This window comes from Haliaeetus albicilla, chromosome 12 (genome assembly GCF_947461875.1).
Source record: "Haliaeetus albicilla chromosome 12, bHalAlb1.1, whole genome shotgun sequence".
NCBI lineage: Eukaryota > Metazoa > Chordata > Aves > Accipitriformes > Accipitridae > Haliaeetus > Haliaeetus albicilla.
In genome coordinates, this window is record NC_091494.1 from 27,065,870 (window position 1) to 27,089,109 (window position 23,240).

Genomic DNA, 23,240 nt, shown 5'->3' on the forward strand with positions numbered 1-23,240 from the left:
CCTTTCCACACCTCTGGGATTGAGATCACCATATTTCTGTATTGCATCTTCACAGGCCAGGACAGAGTGGGCTATTATTAGGGTTAAAACTGTATTATGCAGATTCAAGGTTTGAGGTTGTTGATGGCCTTGCAAAATCTTTGCCGAAATACTTGCACGATGGTATGAGTCTCTCCTTGTGTGATTAAATAAAGTGTTTAAGTGTTCACAAGGGCTTTTAGAAAGACGTCTCACAAACATAGTTTCAAGCAGGAGAAAGTCTGATCAAAATAAAGCAGTTCAAAGAGAATGTGGTCGTAAATGCAGTCATTCAGCAGAACCCGTGCTTTCTGCAGGTTTAGTCAGAACAAGGTCAGTTTTGATTCAGGAAAAAGGTTACTTTTTTCAGCTTAGGGTTCATCAAACATGAATGCCAAAGACTTTATTGAAACGGGTGATTGTTTATAGGAAAGATAACCTAGTGTGTATAAGTTGAGTAGAAATACCTGTGTTAGGATTGCATCTTGACCAGTAAAATCACATCTGTCTTGGTCTGGTCTGGGAGGAGGGACGGGCAGCTCTGGGCTGGTGGTGAGAGAAGGTTGTGTTTGCGTAGCCTTTTTCATGCTGGCCTGGGCTGGCCACAGACAAGTGAGCTACAGTCGGAAACGGTTGTAGCCTTGAGAGCTTGAGCAATAAGCTCTCAGGAGACTTCTTCAAGTCAAGGACAGTCCTGTGAAAGAACTTCTCCAGTCTTGGAGCAGTTGTTTCTTCCTAGAAGAACAGTTCATTCAAGCCATCAATGACTTGCACCATCTTTCTTGTGCAGCCTGACAAAGGCGTGATATGATTAACTGAAAAATATAGGTGCCCTTCCCTCCTCTTCTGGTATATTACAGCATCATTAAGGTGAAGCTGAATATACCTTCTGGTGAAGTGCGGCTGATTTTTTTAGCAGAAGGTTAGGTAGAAGTTAAGTAGTCTTGGTGCTGGCCCTCTGCGTCTAGGCAAATTTCACATTTTGTAGCCTAAAAGTTAACCAGGACTATTGTTATGTTTTCAAACAATAAATTCCTTGCCAAATCAGTTTTAACCAAAATGAAAATACTTAATGCTGAATCATTGCATTCAGACCTTGTAAATCTTTTCCAGAGTCTGACTGAAGCTAACTCTGAATTACAGTAATGACATACTTTAACGTGTCACAGGGGATGCAGTTCTCTTAATTTGTTTTATTGCAAATTTTAATGGTTTGCGATGCTGGAGAACCCTCACAATTTTGGGAGAGATACAGAATGTACTCACGCACTCTGTACATTAATCTAGCCAACAAAGGGCTAAAACGAGATTATATTACATTAAGACTTGACTATGGTGTTCTTCCTGATTCACGGTGGAATGAGAGTGATAAAAATGCAGGAGTCCTATAGAGCAAGAATTTACTAGTTCCTTTGCTGAATAAAAAAACGTATTTTGATTTGCAGCAGAAATCTGATGATTTACCATGTAGACCAAGATATTAGGAGTTTAGTTTAGGATTATTAGTGGGTAACCTGTCTGGTCATGAATTTGATTTGAAGGATGAAGTTCGCATTATATTAGCCAACATTAGGAAAACTCCTTTAATTTGCATTTGCTCTCCTCTTTTAAACCTTCTCAACTTCCCCCCCCCCTCACTTTCCACGACTGTCCTCTGAACCAAATGTAGAAAAAACAATTTGATTCTGTGTGCTCTGTTAATTGGTATGTCGTCTGGTCCTCCGAGACCTCTCTTCAACATGATCGCTGTTTTATTGAAGTGGTTTGAGTGATGTGTTAAATGATGAAAGCAAAGACAGTGGCTTAGAAAAATGTCTCAAAAAAGGTGAAGAAGATGCTCAAAGAGCCACACAAGGTCACTGTCATTAAAGTAACACTGCATCGACATGGGGATTGGTAGTGGCTCTTGCTGATGGAACTGTTAAAAAGGGAAGTTATCATTTGCTGTAGGATTTTGAAATCCTCTCCATTTAGTAGTGTAATACTCCAATCCCTACAACTTCACGCTAGCACAGTTATAGCACATTAATTTAAAAGAAATGGCATGTGGGGCCAAGTTAGCAAGGGCTGTTCTGATGTATGAGAATATAAAACAGCAGCTGAGTAAATATTCTCATTTTCTTTAATATTCTTCTGAGCCTTTAAAATGTCTTGAATTTCTTTGCTGCAAAACTATGTGTAATGAGAAACTGAACTGTTACTTTTGAAGGTTAAGAAAACTGCCCCCAAAAACTGGCTAGCAAACTGTGAAAAGTATTAGGGGTGGGTACCACCTAAGTTTTGAGAGATGGTAAGCATTCTTGTTCCTTTTGAAGTAAGAAGTGTCTGAGGGTGTTCAGTCTTCCCTTTGCCAAAAAATAAAAAATAAATAAAAATAATAAAAATTAAAAAAAAAAAAAAAAGAAAAAGTGCTACTAGCTTTTCTACTATTATTTGTTCATTTTTTTGGAGTTTGCATTTCTTTCTTCAGGATTTTCTGAAGTGAATTAAATTTTATAAGTGTTTCATCACAAATAGTTTGTGTGTTTTCAGGAGGTTTTTATATGTTTTATTTAAGTGCTCTTGGGTTGACAAAGCAAGTTCAATTTAAACCAATGACACTGCTGTCACTACACTGAAGACTGTGTCAGCATTTTCATTTATAAAAGCTGGTTTTCAGTCATAAAATACACTCCAGGCTGACTGGTCTGAGTCAGAGTGCTGTGTGCACTCTGTAAGCGATTCAGTCTCCCTCCAAGAGCTGTGCCCTGCACAGGAGGATAAATAAGATTGCCTAATATTTCTTGTTACTCTCCAATATGACTCCAATCCTACCTTGCATGGCTGCTATCCTAAAAGCGAACTTTAAAGCATCCAAAGTGGGATAAAATACATCTTGTTGGGTTTTGATAGGCAGCGTTCTTGCCCAGTGGTGCCTTTTTGTGGACATGTTTGAGGAGTAGGTTTGCCTTCAGCTGAGCTGCTTCTCCTGGGATAAGAGACTGCTGTAAGAGACAAGAAGGTGGGTGAGAAGAGGTTTGGTGGGACCCTGTAGGACTGGTGTGTTCTCAGGTCCTCCTGTGCTTCCACAGAAGGTTGCTTCTTGTTTTTCCCCCGGATTTACCACCTCAAAGCTGCCTGCTGAGGAGTGCTGGCACTCTCCGGAGACTGAGGACCAGAGTCTCCTGCGTACCACAAGGAGATGGTAGGTGAGGAGGAGGGAGTTTTGGGAAGGGAATGGAATAGAGTTGTGATCCAAGTTGTTCACTGAGGCAAAGTATAGGCTTGCGGATCTTTGCCAGAAGATCCAGGGCTCATTTTATCTACAGATAGAATTGGTATTATATTTTGTTGAAATGCAGGAAGTGGAAGTGATTTGCTTATGCCACAAATCAAGTAAGTTTTGGAAGTAGAATGTGAGCTCATGAGCTTGGCTAACGATACCTTTTTGTACCTACTTTTGTATCACATCCTAATGTGTACTTTCCACTGTCCTCTGCTGAGAACAGTAGCTACTTTCCTGTGTTTCAAGTCTCCTTTTAAAATGAACTTGCCTTGCAAAGATTATCAGTGCTCTCTCCTTCAGGGAAAAAGAGTTTGTCTATTAGTTCTAACGTTAGAAGTTCTTAAAACTCCCAAAATGAGAATTTTAAGTCTTCGGTCACCAGAGTTCTCTGTTATCTCTATATTTGCAAGAGTTTTCAAGGGTTGCTAGTTGTTTGTGACATTTGTGTTAAGATGCTGTTTTAAGCAATATTTCAAGCAGTCATATGACAGATTTTCAACATTTGTGTGCATTCCCGTATTATAGGAACACCAATATATATATACCACAAACATGCCTTGCATCATCTATTTCAGGCATATATATCTTCTGAGCAAGTTTAACGCTGATTGCGTGCGATGTCAGCATTACGGAGTCTTAGACTGTTCAGCACACTTGGGCTGCGAGCACAGACAGAGTTGTAAGAGCTCACCAGACCACAAAGGCGAAGTGGAGAAACATGTTTGAAGAGGGTGCTACAAGAGCAAGAAGCTCTGCTTTAAGATGATTCTCTTAAAGCACTTCAATCTTTAAGATGTTTAACTGCATAAAACTGATGTAAAGACTCATGTATATGTAATCTGGTCAAGGATAGGAGGTTTCAGAATTTCTAAGGAGTCTAAAATATGTGATCAGTCACATATCATCAGCTTTGAAGTGATAATTGTTCAAGATCGAGATTATGAGCTGATCTGCAGGAAGTTATGCAGACCACGATTTTGTCTTCTGCAGGAGTTCACTTATGTGTGGATGTTATGGTTGGTCTTTCATCAGTTTTACACCCTTATCTAAACAACAGCAGGTAGACAGATGGAGGGCGGAATCTGAGACCCAAAGCTTGGCAGTAGGTGCAGCATAGTTTCTGTAGTGGCACTGGAGACTCAGTGGAGGTTTGGTAGAAAGGGGTACAGTCATGATGAGACGATTGTGAATGTCTGTGTAGCTGCTGGAAGTAGACACGGACCATGCAGTGACCTACAGTGTCAAAAGCTACACTGAGTAGAGGCAGGAGGAATGTTAATTAAAATAGCCCGTTAGAAGATGGCAAGGGTCAAGCTTAAAAGGGAAATGAGAATTTGCCTTTAATCTCCATGCAGAGCAGGAGTCTTGATATGGTAACAAAATACTTGGCTGAAGTGAGGCATCTCCGATCAAGTGACAGGTCTTACTGGGCTTGTCCTTGCCTTTTGTGTGCTTGGAATGAGCAGAATTTTATTCTGCTTGTTTAAACTGGAGAGGCTGGGAAATGCCTTGCCATAGTGATGCCACTGGTGCTGGTAGAACCACTGAGAATGACTCATAGCAGAAGGCATGAGGTCATCATTAAGCAAACATGTGAAGAGCATGATTTCCTCATTCCTACACTGACAACTGAAGAAGTTCTTAAATTAATGCATTAGATGGATCTGGGCATGTTTCAATAGATACAGTATTATCTGTCTTAAAGTACCCCCCCTTTTTTTTTTTCCTTATTGAATTCCAGCCTTCTCTAAACTAATAAAAACACTGAGCCCCACTTCTGTGCCTAGCTATCTAATAACCAGCAATGCTTGGATGTGATAGGTGTTTATTTTGTCACTGCAAATTACTCTAAATAATACTAATATTAGAGAAAACTTAAACCAAGTGTTTCTGAAAATGCTGGATTACCATCTCTGTGGGCTGACATCTTCTCTCTGCCGATAGCAGGGCCTCGAGCAGCACTGGTTTCTGTGACCCCAGCCCTTGGCCAGACCATTCTTGAAAAGCAACCAACTTTATGGAGCAAATGTTTCATTTCTGGCCTTTTTCTGGTTTCATGAAGTATGGCTGGGAGCAGACTCATGCCTTGAGCCCTTGGGTCTCACAGCTTGGACCACTGATATTTGCGCAGGTGTGATTATTTAGTAACAGCCATCTTTCATTTAGGATTAAGGAAAACAAGAAAATAAAAAGTGCTTTTTTCGCAGTGAGCCTCATCCTGTTACTCTGTGTTCGTAAGGACTATACCTAGTGTGATGTTTGTGACTTGCATGGACAAATCCTCGCAGGCTTTGCTCAGCCATTGAGTGTGGCTGTAACACACACGGAAGTTTGCTCAGCAACTTGAATTGTCCTCATCGTAGAATATTTATGTAGTTTTAGTCATTCTGTACAGAATGATGTGTTTCAGAAACTTGTTCTTAGGAGAAAGGTAGCCTAGATTCCCGCCACCACCCTTGAGCTATTTCAAGCAATGACTCCAAGCAGTGGCTGTTGGCTCTGCTTCCTCATCTGCCATCTTCAGTGGCCACCAGGACGAAGACAATGTCCAGCTACATCACGATCTTTGTGGTAGCGGAATTAGAAGTAAAAGTACCAGTGCCTGAGGGTTGGGTCATGAATTAATAATTGCTGTGTGGTGGGGGAGGCCCGTCAGAATAGCTGAAGACAGGGAAGTTGCCTTGCAGAGTGCTATCAATCACTCAGTGACCATAACTTCCAGTAATTAGTGTATTTTATGGGCCTTTGCTTCAGTGACTCGGAAGCACATATGCTCCACTCACAGCTAAACTTAGCCAGAGTAATATTCCAGGATGATTTATCCGCTTGCTGCACTGGGATGTAACCCTATATTAGGTGAAGATTGTGAACTAAGCTGCAATAAAGTGTAAGTTTAGGTACAGTTTGCACGGGTTGAGACCTCAATGTATCATGTTTCTCGGCAATTGCTCTTAGGCCACTGTGGGCAGTCTGTGCGGCAGCAAAATAAATAATACAGTTCTCTACCTGAGTAGATAGATGAGTGGACAATTAAGGAATAACATCAGCTGTGGTGTATTTGTAATATATAGGATTATGTAGTATAGATTAATGTTCCCTATTCTTATACTGTGTAGTATAGCTGTTTCTACTTTTAAAAAGTCAAAAATTTAGAAATGTTTGTCAGTCGAGCCTGCCTTTCCCTGTTACTTAATTGGTTTGTAATGGCGGGTGAACCCTCTCATGCCAGTGGAGATGGAGAACAGCTGAAGTTGAGCTGCATTTCCACCAGCACAACCAAATTTGACTTTTTTTTTCCTTTAGGTATTGAATCTAAACCCAGCAAACAAATTAGCAGGAAGCCTCTCTGCTCAAACAGGTAGTCTCATTAATCATTATGGACCATTTGTGTAAATTTTACACCTGACGGTTTCCATAGATTGGCCCTGAAAGGCCCACGTCCCACCTTTTTCCCTTTAGAAAAGGCGCTGCTATTCTGAGTAACACCTTTGAAGATGTAGTGGTAAAAGCCTAGTAATGTAAGGGATTTGTGGCAAGGAAGAAATGTGCAATTTAATCATGATTGTCTGCAGTCTTTAGTTTGCAGTGCATTTACTATAGTTCATATTTAAAAGAAGTCAAAGTGAAACTAATTATCTTTAATTAAGGTGAATTAGGCTTTGATTTTTAATATATTTTATGTAGAGAGATCTCGAACTCATCTGCTCAAGCCAAGGAATGTCCCAAAGGTTATTAGGGCATATTTCTGTTGGGCCTGACGGTATTAGTAATAACCTTCTTCCTCATAGTCCTAGACATGAACAAATATGTCACTTCATCAGTCTCTGTTACCCGCGCTTATGCCCCTCCGCAGGGGTCGCAGATTCCACAAGTTATCAGCTAATGGCGTTATACATTAAAAATTGAAGCTTTCCTCACTCTGAGGCCTTTCAAGGCTTTGTTCTTAAGCCCCAGACACTTTGGAGTGCAGCTGCAAACTATAGGCAGAAGATTAAATTAATTTGTAACTCTTTTTTCGTCCTGCATTACTAAATCCTGCACATTTAATTGAAACCCTACTTCAAGATGCTTTGTGTTTCTGTTCTTCTTTGTTGTCAGTTTAACCTCAGAAGCACTTTAACGCTGGTAAATTGCTGTTATATCCTTTTGGATTCTTTTTTTTTTTTTTTTTTTTTAACTGTGCAATAAGAGGACAGCGAAATTGATATGAGAAGGAAAGAAAAAAAATCTTAGAGTAGTTTTTGAGGTATTTAATATTTATTAAGGTCCATACCCTGCAGAGTTTCAGGTGGGTTTAAGCCATCTATCTAGGAATGTATAAATTGGTCTTGGAATGAAATTTCACCTAGGGAATTTTATGTTATCCAGTAGTTAAGTCTGATTTTTAAAGTTTCCTGTGTCTGAATGTTCCGAAGTGGTGGCTGCTTTTCCATAAAATGAGGGTTTAACTGCAGTGCACAATCTAAATGCAAAATCCTTAGATGGAAATTTAATTGTGTAAAATGTGCACAAGGTAATTAAGAACAAATTTTAGAACATTTCAGACTATAAAGTCCTCCTTCAGCTAGATCACTAGCGATATTGTAAGTGCTTATTTTCAATTTGCAGTTATGCTGAGAAACATGGAATGTGTCTAAATTAAGAATAAAAACATCCCATGCTTTTCAGTATAACTGTAAATTAAAAAACAACTTGCACAACATAGACAATAATCTAAGTAGAAGACTTTATTGCCTGAGTGTCCTAAAAATATGTTTTGAACTTCCTTCCCTCAGTCACTTTCTGAACAGGATACAGACCAAGTTGCTATTGTAATTCTTATTAACAATATAAAGGCAGGCAAGTAAGAAGTGATGTAGAGAAAGTGGTTTGTTAATGAGGATTTCTGGATTTCCATTTTCAGTTCCGAAACTGTTAAAATGACTTGTTGAAATAATGTAATTAATTTTGTGTTCACTTACCTGCACGTTAAATGTATGTATTTGAGAACAGGTTAGAGTTGCTTTCCAGCCCTTCTCGTGGCTGCTCAGTACAGAGGGTTTAGGCACCTGCCTCTACCAAAACTGCCTGCTTCATGTTCCTTTTGCTTTCCCTTATGTGTTTTTATATATAATCTGATAAAAAATCAGCATATACACACACTGTACCTCTGCCTGTTATTTAATAATCTGGGATTATTTCTCAATTTATCAAGTACTGGTTTAAAATCTGATGGTGCACCCCGTACATCCATCTGCACCTCTGTCCAAGTCTGGGGGAAGGCTACTACCAGGTACTTGCACTTGGAAGTGCACATCATTTTTCAGGACACAACCTCACTGAACACCATAAGGTGAGCGTTTTAAGTGCTCTGATGGGCTACTTCTAAGTCTAAGAAAGTAATGGTTTAAAAAAAAAAAACAAACACCACACCCCCAACTCTCCCCTCCAAAAAAAACCCCTACACAGACATGTAGTTGCTCTAAGGTGAAATGGTGTAGGAAGGTGTTATTCTGACATAATTCTTGCTGATATGGTCTGATTCTCATTTATATTTCCATACCATGCTGGGATTGCAATTCACTGGGCCTTTTTAAAATTATGGTTTTTACAGTTCTTGGGTAGTCGGAAGGTATCCGTAGGGAAATGAGAACCAGCTCCTTGGAGTTTAAGCATTCCTTTCTCCCCTCCTTGATATCCAGAGTTACATAAAATGCTTATCAGTTCCCAAACCTAACTAGTGTGAATGGAAATACCGCATTTTTGTTATGATGCCTTAAAAATAAAATTGCAAGTCCCTGAGTTTCATTGTGTAAATGCAGAGGAGATAAGTTTTTGACAGTGTGTTAGTTTGGTAGTTTACTTTTTTTTGTACCCTGCATTGGGCCTGTGCTGCATATGTTTATATGACTTCCTTGAGACAGATGATAGAGAGTATGAAAATCCCTTTAGTGAAGCTCTAATCTGTTTGTTTTTTGTGGATTTTTTTTCTTTACTTTAACTGTGACACTATTTATAAATCTAAATCTACATACAGAGGTCATTGGTTGGCTGAACTTAAACCATTTTACTTAGTAAATTTAATTAAGAAAATACAGTGCAACTCATAAGCAAATGAGTTTTTCCTAGTTTTAAACCAAACCACCCTCTTGAGTGCTGATTGCCTTGCTCGACCCCTGGTGATATAGAAACAGGCAAAATTAAAAAGGACATTAAAGCTTCATTAAATCTGAAACACATTTAGTACAGTGACATATCTGCGGGCTATTTCAGGGAAGATTACATACTCTTTGGTAAGTTTCTTAATTTATAATACCTTGACAATCTTGCAGGGAGGAAACAACTCTGACGAGATGAATCGAGTGATGGTTCAGGGGGATGCAGAACTGGCACATGATCTGTCCGTGGCTGTATTGCTTTGCAGTTCTCAGTCAAGGAGCAGCTTCACCGAGAAACGTGTTCCTTTTTTAAGAATCCCCAAAGAACTTGTTCCTGATGCATTTCGGGTTCTTCAAAGCTCATTTATACACCCCGTACTTATGTCTGGCAGAAAACTGCTCTTTCCCCAATTGTTCTGCTACCTTTGGAGCCCCTGCTGAGGTGTGTGGTGGTCAGGGAGAGGAGTCATCAGTGAGAATGGAAATGCTTAGTTTGTAAGTCATCATCGAGGCAGTGGCCATTTTTCTACTTAGATAAGTTCTGCAGAATGATGCCCTGTGCATATAGCCGTAATTATCTTCTTGTTCTACAGTGGGATAACTATTACATTTCTACAAGTCTGTAGCTATTGTAATGACCATTCTTAAATCAGTAGTCATTGGAAAAATCAGGATTTCTTCTACTTCTGTTCATGGAAAAGTGTTTGACGTTTATAGGTTTATTTCTAGGCATTTATAGGCTATCACAGCAGCAGTGCTTCTTAGGATCTTGAGCAGTTCTTGAAAGTTAAGGATGGTCCTCCCAAAAGAAGAGAAGACAAAAAAGGGTATGTTTTAATAGCTCCTGATCCTTAAGACGGAGCATAACAGAAAACATAGGGTCTTTGCTTAACTGTTTAGCGTTGTATTTCAAAGCCTGCCATCAGAGAGTGACTGTAGTGACACTCTGAGCTGGGGGAAGCTGTGAACCAGACACAAGTGATAGAAGAGATGGCGATCAAGCCTGCTTGGCTCAGGTTGTTTTGTTATGGGGATGAATTTGCTGCAAAGAAAAGCACTGCACTCAGCGCTGCACCAGAAACAAAACTGAAAGGCAGAATTCACCCCAAAGAGTTGAGTCTTAAAGGCAAACCTGGAAGACAAACCACAGAAGAAACCCAAAGGAGGAATCTAGCTTAAATTGGATCGCTTTGGAGAACCTGAAGAGATCTTACTTGTCTTGTCACCTTAATGTTGCTCCCTATTCCAGTGTCTCTTGTAAGCCTGATTTCTTCTATATTATGTAGCTGTTGGTCTTACAAACTAAGCAAACACAGCGATGCCCAAATGGAAGTCTAAAGCAGATCACAACTTTCAGAGAGATGAGTGGCACAATAGAAACATCTCAGAAAAACTGCATGTGTTATTGCTAGCAGGGCTCCTTGCTCAACACCATACTGATACAGCAGATCATAGTGGCTCCTCCTCAGTGACTATGCAAACTCTCACTGATAAGATATTTAGGAAGGTTTGGGGTGATTTTTCAGTGATGCATGGAAATGTAGATCCACAGTTTCTGTAACTGTGATGTGTCTGTGCAGTAAGTAAGCGTTCAGAGATACTGTACAAACCAAGTAGCCCCTTTAGAACCAACTTGATATGTCTGTAGATTTTTCAGGACAAATACTATCTCAATATTGCAAAAGCTTCTTAAGAGTAGTCACCAAAAAAGTTGTTTCACCTCTTTGGGTTTCTCTTGCATGCCTCTCTTACACAAATGCTTCAGGACCTACTCTGCTTTTGTAACGTCTTTCCTCTGAGGATCTGGAAGAAGTTTTTGCTAAGAAAAGAAGTATTTGCTAAGGCTCACAGCCAAATGGCTAATACCATACTAGGTTTGGGCAGCAGCTGGAACTGCAGAAAGGGCACCATCTCTGCTGTTTTCTGGTTGCTTCTACTCATGCTGTCAGCTTCTTCTCACCACCTTCTCATGACCTTTTCCTGAACTGGTGAGGCTCGAGTATGTCTACTGGTCTATGCCCCATCAGTTCCCCACCTTGCTGCAGCTCTGGCTATGCCTTATTGTTTATACTTAGGATAGTTTTGTGCTGCCAGCCAGGCTGAAATTTCATCATAAGTTAGCACAGTTGCCTCAGCTGCAATCTGGCTAGGTCAAGTAACCACGGCACTGAGGAGCTCAAATATTGGGGTCAATACAGGTGCAATGAAAGAGCTTTTGCCCAGCACTGACGCATGGTTTAGCCTTTACAGTACATGACACGGTGGCTTAGACCTTCAGCATTAATGCCATTACTCAATCTGATGTGAATATACCTAGTTTATCATGCAGACAAATCAATGATAGAAGTGCATCCATAACCTTTTTGGTAGACCTCCTTCTGAAGGTTGGTAAGGGCAGGATTCATGAAGATTAACCAGAGTGTAGGGAAGCTCATCTGACTATGGCTCCTCTGTAAACCATGGAGAGAGGAGGGCTTATCCAGAAAGCAGATCAGAATAGATCTGCTCTGAATGCCCTTTTGGAGGAGTCTGTGTCAACTCTGAAAACCCTTATCCTTCACTGAAGAGCAGACAAAAAAACCTTAAACTAGTTTTATTTTGCTGAAATCTTTTCCAAGGTTCAGATAGCAAATGGGAAAACCTAAAGTCTGGTACAAAGAATTTATCATGGAATATTTATTAGCTATGGCATTATGGCAACAATAGTACTGTTGTTGGGTCTAATACTGGTACTAGCAAATACTCTAGTAATGCATCAATTGACTTACAAAACAGTGTGGGGAACAAATCCAGTTGATATCGTATGCAATTGAAAGTAGATCTGGAGAAAAGACGAAGTGTCTTTTTGTGGGTGCCATGATCTCTCTCCAGATCCTGCTCACAGGGTCCTAGCTGGGTTTGACACCGATAAGAAAACAAACCTCAGCTATATAACCCAGATTTTACTCTGAGCCAGTTAAGGAAGGACTTTGGGAGTTCAGTGCATGCTCTATAATACCTGTTCATTGCAGATAATTATCAGTAAAGGTCAGTGTCGTTGGCCTCGCTATTGAGGCTGAACTGGTTTAATTTAGAGTCCTCAGGAGCTTGGGCATCAAACAGTGTTACTGAGTGGTACAGACAAAAGAGCTTGAGAAATACAGAATTACTCAGAAACGTAGAACAAGGGGTAATTGTTGTGAATGACTCCATTCTAAATACAGCTTTTTGTGTGTTTTCAGAATTACTTTTGCTGACATTTTCCAATTTATACAATAGTAAGAGTTGAGTACTTTTCTCTGTTTAAGAAAATGTGCCCTCCATGCAAATCTATATAACTAGACAAATATTATTTCCTTTCCCAGCTTGCTCTTGGGAGGTTTCCATATCCTCAGGTAAGATTGTTCATTACTGCTGTTTGCCACTGTGACATTCATTCCTATGTATGAAGGTGCAGGGAGCAATTGTGAACATTTGAGCCACATACAAATAAATCTGTCCTGTTAAATTGAAAAGTGGTATCTTGAAGGAGTAATTTAGAAGTCTCTATTGATTTTTTTTTTTCTTCCCCTCTTTTTCTCTTCTCCAAACTCTAGATTTTCTTTCCCTGGAGACAATGAAAATTATGATGATGTTAATGATTGTTTTGTTATGAGATTAAAAAATAATCCACTATGTACAACAGTGCTTTTGAAGCAGGAAGGTGTATCTACTCCTTTTTTATATTTTAATTTTTAACTCCAGTTTTGAATAATGGTACGATGGTCTAAAATCTTCTCAAGTCAAAAATATAATGTGAATGGAACACTTAAGGGAGCTCTGGATTTTCCCTCTAAGAGGACCTAATATTAGTATTTTATTTAGATATTGGCATTTTCTAACTTTCCACTGACCTAACTCGGTTTCATTGAAGTTGGTAGTAAAACTATTTCCATCTTCAATGGTAATGGTTAGGCCAGTGCTGAGCCCTGCGTTACCACGTAGTATTTTACTTTGTATGCTTGAAAAAACATCAGGCTCTGAACAAAACAACCAATCCAGAAATAGCTTTGATGATTACTTTAAATTCTTATTGCAAGATGGGTGTTAGAATTCATGGTAACAAACTGTTCTGTAGTTCCTCAAATTATTCTTTCCTGGGAGAGGGGAAAAAGTGAAGTGTCCAGGGACTAAAATGAATTATTTGAATGTGGTTTTTATGTTTTCATATGTTTTATGAACACTGTTTTCTGCATCTTGGTCCATACAGATCAGAGTGCCTGGAGGCATGTCTGATTTAAAGGTGGTGTTGGTCTGTGCTCTTTAAGCATCTATTAACTTGCTATTATTATGCAAATAACTGTTGTAATACACATACTAATTTATGCATGGTTAGATTATGCAGATGCCTCACAAACATGGTTATTGAATAATAGGCTGGGACTCATTCTCTCTCCCATTTTTATAAGCTGTTTTAAGCAAATTCTCCTGACACTTTTATGGACTTGTAAAGGTTTTGCATATGTAGAAATATACTGATTTTTCACTTTCTCATCTCCTGTGGAAAATGTTTACTGACTGAGAGAGCTGTAGCTGGTTAGCGGAACGTACTTTGCGTATTTTATCCATATTTTAAAATGTACCCCTCTCCTTTGAAGAGGGGACTGAAAAAAAAGCTCTTGTGTTGAAGTGTCCTCCATACATTGGCGTACTCACTTGTGCTCATTGAGTGTCTTGAAGTTCATTGTAGATGGTGTATTATAACACTAAATCGAAGTGACGTGGGATACAATTTCAGATAACCCTCTGTTCACAGGAGTGTTGGAGCTTGGGGAAAAAAGTTAGAGCGCATACATTATGTATGATTCTCGACAAAAATTTGTTTTCTGAATTGGGAGCAAAACATGATTGCTAGTTTAAGATCCTTTTTGCTATTCTAATTAAAAAAGCGGATCGGGTTTGTAAAAGAATATTTGGCAAGTCAGTAGTCCATGAAATTGTATATATTTTTTAATGTAAAACAGTTGAGGAGGTGAAACTTTAAAATGTAGCTATTAAGCTTTTCAAGAAACTGCTTTTCATAAGGATTTTTATGTGAAGAATATGTATTTTAGACAAGTACTTACATAGCTGGTCACAAGAACCCTTAGAAACCTACTCTGATTAGGGGGATAATTAGTGGGTTGGGGTTTTTTTATATCTAAATATCTATTTATCTCCCTACATAAGGGCTTGATTCTGCAGTCACTCATTTGAATAAATCCTCCTCACTTCAGTGGGCTTATTCGAATGAATGAAGCTAATCATATGTGTGTGTGCAGAATTTGTCCCTAAATAACTTGGAGTTACTGCTCTCTCAAAATAGAAAGTATGGATACATGTCTGAGAACACCTGAAATTTCCTGCAAATGAATGTTTGTCTCCAGCTGTAGCTGGAAAAAAAATTTTTTTTCCTTTTTCTCTATTTTTAAGACATAGACAAATGGTGTGTGTAAATTCAGTTTAAATGAATAAGATTTATAGGGGGAATCATTGCAGTGTGGAAATTCAGGACTCCTGCAAGATGCCAGTAAGACTAAAGGATGATTGTTTTTTTTTCCCTGGCCTTTAGTAGAATATTTTAATGATAGAACTTAGCACTTCTCATTTTCCACATCTTTTATAAGTATTTATTTTGCTAACACTTATTCATCACACTATTATTATATAATCTTACGTTCACAATAAAGTCTTATTTTGAAAGCACTTAAGCGTGCGAGCAACAACTCATGTAAGCGAAGTTGCGTATGAGTGTGTTTAGAGTTACTGTAAATTTTTTTTTGTCTTGATATGCACCTAACTTCATAATCTGTAGCTAACTGCCAAAGGTAGCAATCTGAACAAGGAAATAACAAATAGTACTGATCAGAACAGACTTTTCCACTACAAAAACTTTGCACAGGAAACTCTAATCCTTAAAATGTAGTAAATTTCTAAACCTGTTATGGTTTTCATGGTTTTGTTGTTCGTTTTCCAGGCATGGTGTTGCAATGTGCTATTGCTTGCTTGCTGTAATGTAAAACTCCTTTTGGAAGTAGTAGGATATGACACTCATAGGATTTTCTGTAGATACAAACATAAGCACTTAAGGGTATATTCTTCTCCTGATGTGTTTGCATAACTCTGTTAAAATTAACAGGAATGGTGCATGTGCTCACACACACACACAAAATACTCTTTTGAATAAAGTTCTTTCCTACATAAACATTTAAAAAAGAAAGGAAACCCTTTTCACCAAACCCGCTGGAGTCCATATCCATCCTGCTTTTTCAGTATCTGAAGAAGGCACATAGGGAAAATAAGTTTCAAATTTCTTTTAAAAGTTTAACCTCCATTTATGTGATTTTGATTTTACGTGTCTGTACAGAAAGAACTATTAAAAAAAAAAAAAAAAAACCAAACCAAAAGGCCATGGTACCTCACAGTATATTTAATTAAATTTTAAGTTGGAACCCCAAAGATGTGCAGTGGCTGAACAAACTGCGAGGCATACAGTTAATCACATAGATTCAAATTCAGTATATTGTATAAAAACATGATGGGGGCAATGACTTGTTTAATGATAATGCAATTTAGGAGAAATGAAAAGAATTGCCCACTAAATAGTCTCGGCTTGTAGTCAAACTTTATACAAAGCATGACGTTAAAAGGATGCTGCATCCATTAGGGAAATATTCCAAACAAATAGGCAGTACTGAGCTGCCAAGGATTTAATAAGCTATAGGAAAGTGTGGATTATGATGACTGTATTTAAGATATTTTTGCATTTAGAGAAATGTTTTCCTTCCTTTGCCTGCAATTCCAGGCCTTCCTTAATAAATTACATGAAAATGACCTGAAGTTTGGGGGGGGGGGGGGGGGAACAAAAAAAAACAAACAAAAACCAAACCCCCCCAAAGAAACCAACCACCCTGTCCCCTGTTCTGCACCCTCCCATCCCACTGCTCCCCCCTTACCCCCCCAAATCTGAGCAAATACTGCCCCTGGTATTGTAAAGCTTTGAATGTTTTCACACCCCATTAATTTATTACTTCTCTTTCCTCATCTTTAAATTTTTTTCTTTTTTTTTTCTTTTTTTCTTTTTTTTTTTTTTTTTTAAATTCAGACTCCCCGCTGCTACAGCGATTTTCATCTTGTTGTTAATTTTCCCTGCTCCATATGGAGCTCCAGACATTTCACCTGGAGGCTGTACTAGATTTTGCTGTAGCGATCGCACTTCCGGAGGCCAAAACTGTCATTTAAGGTTCCTGGTGCATCTGTCTACGCCAGGCTTTTCACTGGCACCGGGAGAGTGTGAATAACAAATTGGATGCACCTGAGATTCAGATGATTAGTGTGTTTTGTGAATCTGGGCGACTTGTAAGCAGATAGCTGTAGGGATGGGGAGGGCTAAAGAGCTACCCTGGGTGAATCTGTGCTCACACCTTGCATTTGGGATGTGCGGGAAAAGCGCGAGCATCCCGGCAGCCTGAACGCGGAGAGTAACAAATATTTCATCCTGCCTTGTCATTGATTAGAAAAGAGCCTTTAATTTCATTTCACCCCATGTTGTGATTAATTTGCATTCTTTGTCAGAAGTTAATGGAGTTTTTTATGGTTCACTCTGAAATCCTTGAAGACATCAGAGTTGATCTGATGTTTATACAACCGCCAGCGGAATTTTTTCATTTGATTGATGGAGAGCTTGATGTTATTCCAAACGGCTTTTTAAGCTGTTTTTAAGAATTATTTGAATGAAATGCAAGCAAGATATTGTTATAACGATCAAGATTATCTGTTAAAAATCTGTTTCAAATAAAGAACATGATAAGTAGAAAAAAAGATCAAAAAGACATGAGAAATGATGAATACAGAAGATGGTATTTGTTAAAAGAGATAATCCAAGGATTCAAATAAGTTATTTTAAAATGTAGTGAAAGTAAGAGAGACCTTAATTTAAAGGTTGGGGTTTTTTTAATATAAAGAGTTTATTTTTGCAGCATGATAAATAATGGGAATGAATTAGTAAAGAATTTAGTTACAGTTAGATTTTCTCCTTTATTTTTTTATGCTCCCAGCTTTTTCACCTTCGTTTTACCAGCAGCGCGAGCACAGAGTGCTGGTGTCTCTAACTCGGAGAGACAAGACTGTCAGGCCTGTTAGTTCAACAAAATGATGACATATTACTCGTCTCAAGGAAGAGGCATTCTTAAATCCCACTGCAAAGAAAACATAAGTGGATAATAGGAAATTTTATAGCCCAAGAAAGCGCTCACTATAGACTTGCCATTGGTTTGCTTTATAAGAAAATATACAGGAGGGGAAAAAAAAAACCTCAGTGAAAGAAAACGGCTTTTTGCTCCTCCTGTTAGGGAAAGGTTTGTACTTTTACCAAACCCCAGCATATCAAAAGCATCGGAGAGATGATGCAGAATATGCTGCGTATGCTGGGACAGATCCTCAGCTGGAGCAAATCAGTTCTTCTGCTCTGGGGAGATCAGGGGACAATGCAGACTTACACCAGCTTTGGGACACGGCTCTTCTTTTCAGCAGGAAAAGCTTTTGCAAATTTTTTTCTTTTTTTTTTTTTTTTTTTTTAATTTCTGATACCAAAGCTGGGGGTTTTTTGCAAGATTTTGTTTTTATCCTTTCATCAGCAAATTCTACCCTCGCTGTGATTTCTGCAAGTAAGATTTAATTATAGGTCAAAAAGCTACTGTGCAAGCGCTTCCATTTAAAACAGATTAATTTATTTGCTGTATCTTAGTTTGCTAAATAATTGCATGGTTTTAAATGAAGCTGCTGCTTTCTGATCCCTGTATTAACATGGTCTAAGATTCTTTTTGTTATATGTAATCCATACTATTGACCAAATTTGGCCTGGTTTCATTTAAATGTAAGCAGGTTGTCAAGGAAAAAAATATTTAGTTTAACTTGGCATGTAAAGTAGCCATTTTACTGTTGTTTTTTCAATTGACAGAAACATCCTTTAAGCATTCATTTATTTTGTGAGAATAAATTGAGGGTTGGTTACAGCAAGTAAGAAAGAAATAAATGTTTTTTCTTCCACATATATCATTATATCTAACCATTTAAAAGACATTAAACACTGTTCAAATGCTAATGCAAAAATAGTGAATTAAATTATTGTATAATATCTTAAATATGATAGATTTGTGCAAATATTTTTGCTTTTATAATATATTCCAGAAATCACTGACAATATTTTAAGTCATTTGCTATCATTTTAAACTCTTACCAATTTTTTAACATAGGTTTCACTACATATGTCATTCGTGAGATAATATACTTCGGATACATTTTGCTTTATTTTTTTTAATCCTTAGCCAGAAATAAGTTTGAACTTAAATTTGATTTGTCTATTAGAAAGTTGCTGTAAAATTTGAATTTAGTTTTAGTTTTTCCAGAGGTGTTTTCTTTTTTGAAAATGGATAGATTTTAGGAAAAAAAAATCAGTTAGGAATCTGAAGTATAAAGACAAATTTATATGATTTTATTTTAATCTTCCTGTCTTTTTTTTTTAATGTAAAATTGGTGGTTGAATAATATGGTCAATATTGGAAATGCAAGTAACTAGTAAATCCTGATTTTATAATATGTTTTTGTGTGGTTTGAATAGGTTTTAAGAGTGGATTATTAGCTTATGATCTTGAAAGACTGATTTTTTTTTTTTTCTTTTTTTTCTCTTTCTAACCCTAACAATTTCAGGCAGTCTGAGGGACCAGAGGTTAGGCTGTGTTTTGTGACCAGCATTCCAGGAAGTGTTCTGTTCCCCTGTCTTGTGTAAAACCTCATACCTGGTCGTGCTGACATCAGCTTCAAACCTGTGAAAAGTTCAATTTACTTCTACAAAGTGGGAAAATTAACTACTACAGATAATCACTCATGGGTGCATCTTTGGGGTCAGGATGTAAGTTTGTGCCTTCCAGTTAGTTACGGCATTGTCACCGTTCACAACCTGTGTTGAATAAGAAAATGGCTTAATGCAACGAGCCCTTTTGTTGCTCTGTGCAGTTATTATCTCGCCTTCACAGCACAGGACTGACTGTGCCAAGACCTTCGTGACTGCGGAAGTTGAGCGAGATCCTGAAATGAAATGATGTTTGTTGCTGTGAGAGCTACGTATCGGGGACAGGGGAGAAACATGCAGAGGAAATACTGAAATCTCTTCAGAGATTTTTGCAAATATATAAGGATCTCCTGCATGAGTTGGTGCTTCTGTGGAATGGGAGATGTTGCTGTGGTGCTTGGAAGGAAAGGTCCCTCCCAGTTACAGTTCCTGCAGTGGATTCCTTTGAGTGACTTGCCTGAATGAAGATTTAAACCTGGGAGATTGGCTCTCCCTAGGAAGAAAGCTAGCAGTAGGAGGATTGATTTGTTTGGTTCGTTGTTTTAGGTTGCCATTTGCAAACTGTCAGCAAATATTGGATTTGCTGAAAATTTGCATCTTCTGTGCTCTGAACAGGCTCTCTTAGCTGGGATAAGGAGGAGGCATGGTTCCTCCCAAGTCACCGAACTGGAGACGAAGGGATGAGGGTACAGTGGATCCCTGCTCCGTTTTGCCCATTTCCATACCAAGGGTGCACCTGTAAGAGCTCGGAAATTACTTGTGGCTCTTGGCCTGTTTGAGGAGTGAGGGTACCTGCTCCTCATGGGTCTGTGATGTTGTGAGGCACTTCTGGAGATGGTCCCAACGTTTGCTCTTCCCTAAGTTCATGGACTGGCAATGCCAAAGGCTAAAGGCTGTGTTCCCAGCATGACCTGTAGGAGCACACAGCACACACGACCATCTCATCCTCCTGGGTTGGGTGGTGGTTGCTCAATGTAGTGAGGAGCCCCAAAGGCCAGAATAAGAGTGAATGACTTTGAGGTCTAGGCAAGGGTTTCCCTTCCACGGCAGCCGCTCTTCTGCCAGCCCTGTGGAACCATGGGTTTAATTTGTGAGAGGGTGCAATGGTACCTGCAGTGGGCAGTCGAATTGACATAGGAGAGGATGGTCATTGCATAGAGTGGTGCCTCAACCTGCCTAGCACCTCAGTTTAGTTAGAAAACCCCACTCATATACCCAAGTTTTTGTTGCTTTGGGTTATTTCCTTTCAGATGTCCCTAGAATTGTGTCATCTGTAGCAATCACAATTGATTTTGCAGCTTGTTGCAGAAAGCTCAGGATTTTTCTAGATGCCTTCCAGTGAGAGGTTTTAGTAACTGTCATTTTTACCTGTTTCTTATCAGGCTGGAAGGGACTTGCAGTGGTGTGCTTATGAGGAGGGACAATCCTGATGGATATTCATCGCTGTTGAAGAGCAATGCTTCTGGTGTTAGAGGCTCTTGTTTCCTTAGATGATTTGTTCCTCTGCTTTATTATTAGAAAGGTTTTCCTCACTGCAGGGTATAGTGGTAGTTGTGTGCGTAGCGAACATGGAGAAGAGATGCAGGAGGGTTGTTGGTTATGTCATCCTTGCTCTGCCTTTAGTCTGAAGGTGCTCATTCTTTCAGTCTCTCTTTTCTAGATTTCTGGCTGTTCTTGTGGTTTTTCTTCGAACTTTCTCCAGCTGGCCCACAGCTCCCTGGGGGGGGCACACAGGCTCAGGCACAGCTCTCCAGTGCTGCATGGAGAAAAGATAACCTTGTGTGTCTTCAGAGTGTACTCCTCCCTCGGCATCCCACTGTGGTGTTTGTCCTTTGGGGTTTTTCGGAGGAGGGGGTAGCATCATGACGTTATTCCTGCTCAGTTGTGATCGGTTTTCCTCTTCTGTAGTGTCCTCTAGGTTCTCCTGGTATTCCTCTCTATTACCACGGTGGTCATTTCACTAAACTTGATAAACATGGGTGACATTAAGCAAGAACTGGTTAGAACTAAACCCTGTTGCTTTATTTGGTTTCTGGCTGACCACCCTTTCTTCTACTTATTGCACTTTTTGTGATGCTTGAAACAAGGTCTTAAACAGCAGTTTGCTAAATATACTGTCTTTCCTAAGAGTTGCTTGTCCCACATTCCTGCTGACTGAGGAATGTGTTATCATGAGCATCCTGGTCCTACTCCAGTGTAGTACTTATTGTTGGCTTCTCACACTCCCTCCATAATTTCAACAGTGTGTAGTTTTTCATGCCCGCTTTGTTGAATTGTGTTACTAAACTCTGGTAAACAGATTTCTGTGAGAAGTGGCTGCAGGTCAATGGTGGATGAAATAATCTCTTTATATAAATTTGTTTGTAGACCTCTGGGAAAACCAGTGTAATATAATTGTAAGAATATATTTAATATTAAGCTTGTTGTGAATTGTCTTTTTTTATTTTCTTGAAATTATTTTTATTCTTTTTTTGTCCTCTGGTTTGTGACAGTGATTGAAGTTTGCCATTTGCAAAATCCACAGATTGGGATGGGGGGGATGTTGAGAATGTCAGGAACAAGTTAGGTGGGTCAGTCTTACTGTCTGTGGTGCTTTGACTTCTTTCAGAAGTACAACCATTCAATTTTGCCAGACTTTGTAACATATGTCTGAAGATCATACTTTCATTCCAGAGGAAGAATAAAACCCGTGGTGGTGAACACCACATGGAAATGCAGTACACTTACATATTCCTCTTCCGTTTATATCAGGGCAAAGACAAAGCAAATGTGCATTGGTCGTTTGTCAATAGGAGACAATGTTTGTAGTTTCGGCTGTTCAATAAAACGTTGAGCTTAATTTGTAAAGATTAAAAATAAGCTATATATACTTTTTAAATCCACAGTTTCCTGGATTAGGAAAATAAATGTTCTACTGTGAAGCCTCCCTTAAAAATCATAACTGTATGATTTGTTGGCATATGTATTTTTCTATTAAAAAAAATATCACTAGCTTGAAAAGCAGTATATATGTAAAGAGAAAATTTGTTAACTGATATGGGAAGATCTAACCCTGGGTCACCTGCAAATCTCTCAAACAAGAGCTGCAGGGCAAGTCCTAATTCCAGAGAGTAAAAGCGAAAATTAAAGCTATAGCTAGTGACTCCTCTAAGTTACCCGGGGTGGATTCATTTGAGTTTCGTTGATTGTGCTTGTGAATATAATGTGAAAGGAATGGTAGAGGTCTTCTCAGCCACTTCCCGTCCAAAGTATCTCCATGGAGACAGAAATATAACCTGATGGTCTGTCAAAAGTTGCTTTTCATAACCAGAGGCATTCATTAAATAGTAGATGAAGCAGGAGGCAAACTTTTGCATTTTTAACCAACCTAAAAAAAAATGCCATTTCGAGAATGTGCTTTATGGAGTAGTTTATCCAGATACCACTGATATTTCATGACCTGAGAAACAGACTGTTAATGTGATAGATTTATTTATCGTTTGCCCTGCTGCTTCAAATTATAAACTATCACATGCAGTAAGTACAGAAAAATACACAGCAAATACAATACAGATTCAAAAATTTCAAATAGCTGATCTAATTCTGCAAATTCACACAATTTTGGTTGCATATGAAAAGCTTACAAAACCTTCTGACCAACTGGGTTTTCCAGCGATGAGCAGGTCAGGGACTTACATGCGTTCTTCTGGCGTGGCTGAGGGAGCGTGTTGGTGGTGAAAGGCTTAAAGTGACTTTTCTGCAACAAGATTGATGTTTTAATGAGTGCATCAAAGCGTTCCTCGATACTCTTAAAATGCATTGTCTTCCTTTCAGGCAGGGTTTTCAGTTGTGTCACTGCAACCATTTCACTATTTGAAATTCTTCATGGAAAGTATAAAAACATGACAGTGCCGGTCTCCTTCCTGATCCTCAAGTTTTCTGAGCATTGCACAGGGTAGCGACACGCCACATGCTCAAACTTTTGAGCTGCGCT

General features: G+C 38.9%; 1 protein-coding gene across 5 annotated transcripts in view; it reads left to right on the forward strand.

Moving 5' to 3' along the window:
* MAP2K5 (mitogen-activated protein kinase kinase 5) overlaps positions 1–23,240 on the forward strand; it is a 140,282-nt gene that overhangs the window by 74,810 nt on the left and 42,232 nt on the right. For 4 of the 5 annotated variants that reach the window (XM_069798655.1, XM_069798653.1, XM_069798651.1 and 1 more), the window contains one exon: positions 12,765–12,794. The exons of the other annotated variant lie outside the window; for it this stretch is intronic. In XM_069798655.1, the coding sequence (XP_069654756.1) occupies positions 12,765–12,794 (30 nt within the window). The remainder of the gene's footprint in view (positions 1–12,764; positions 12,795–23,240) is intronic. 5 annotated transcript variants of the gene reach the window in all.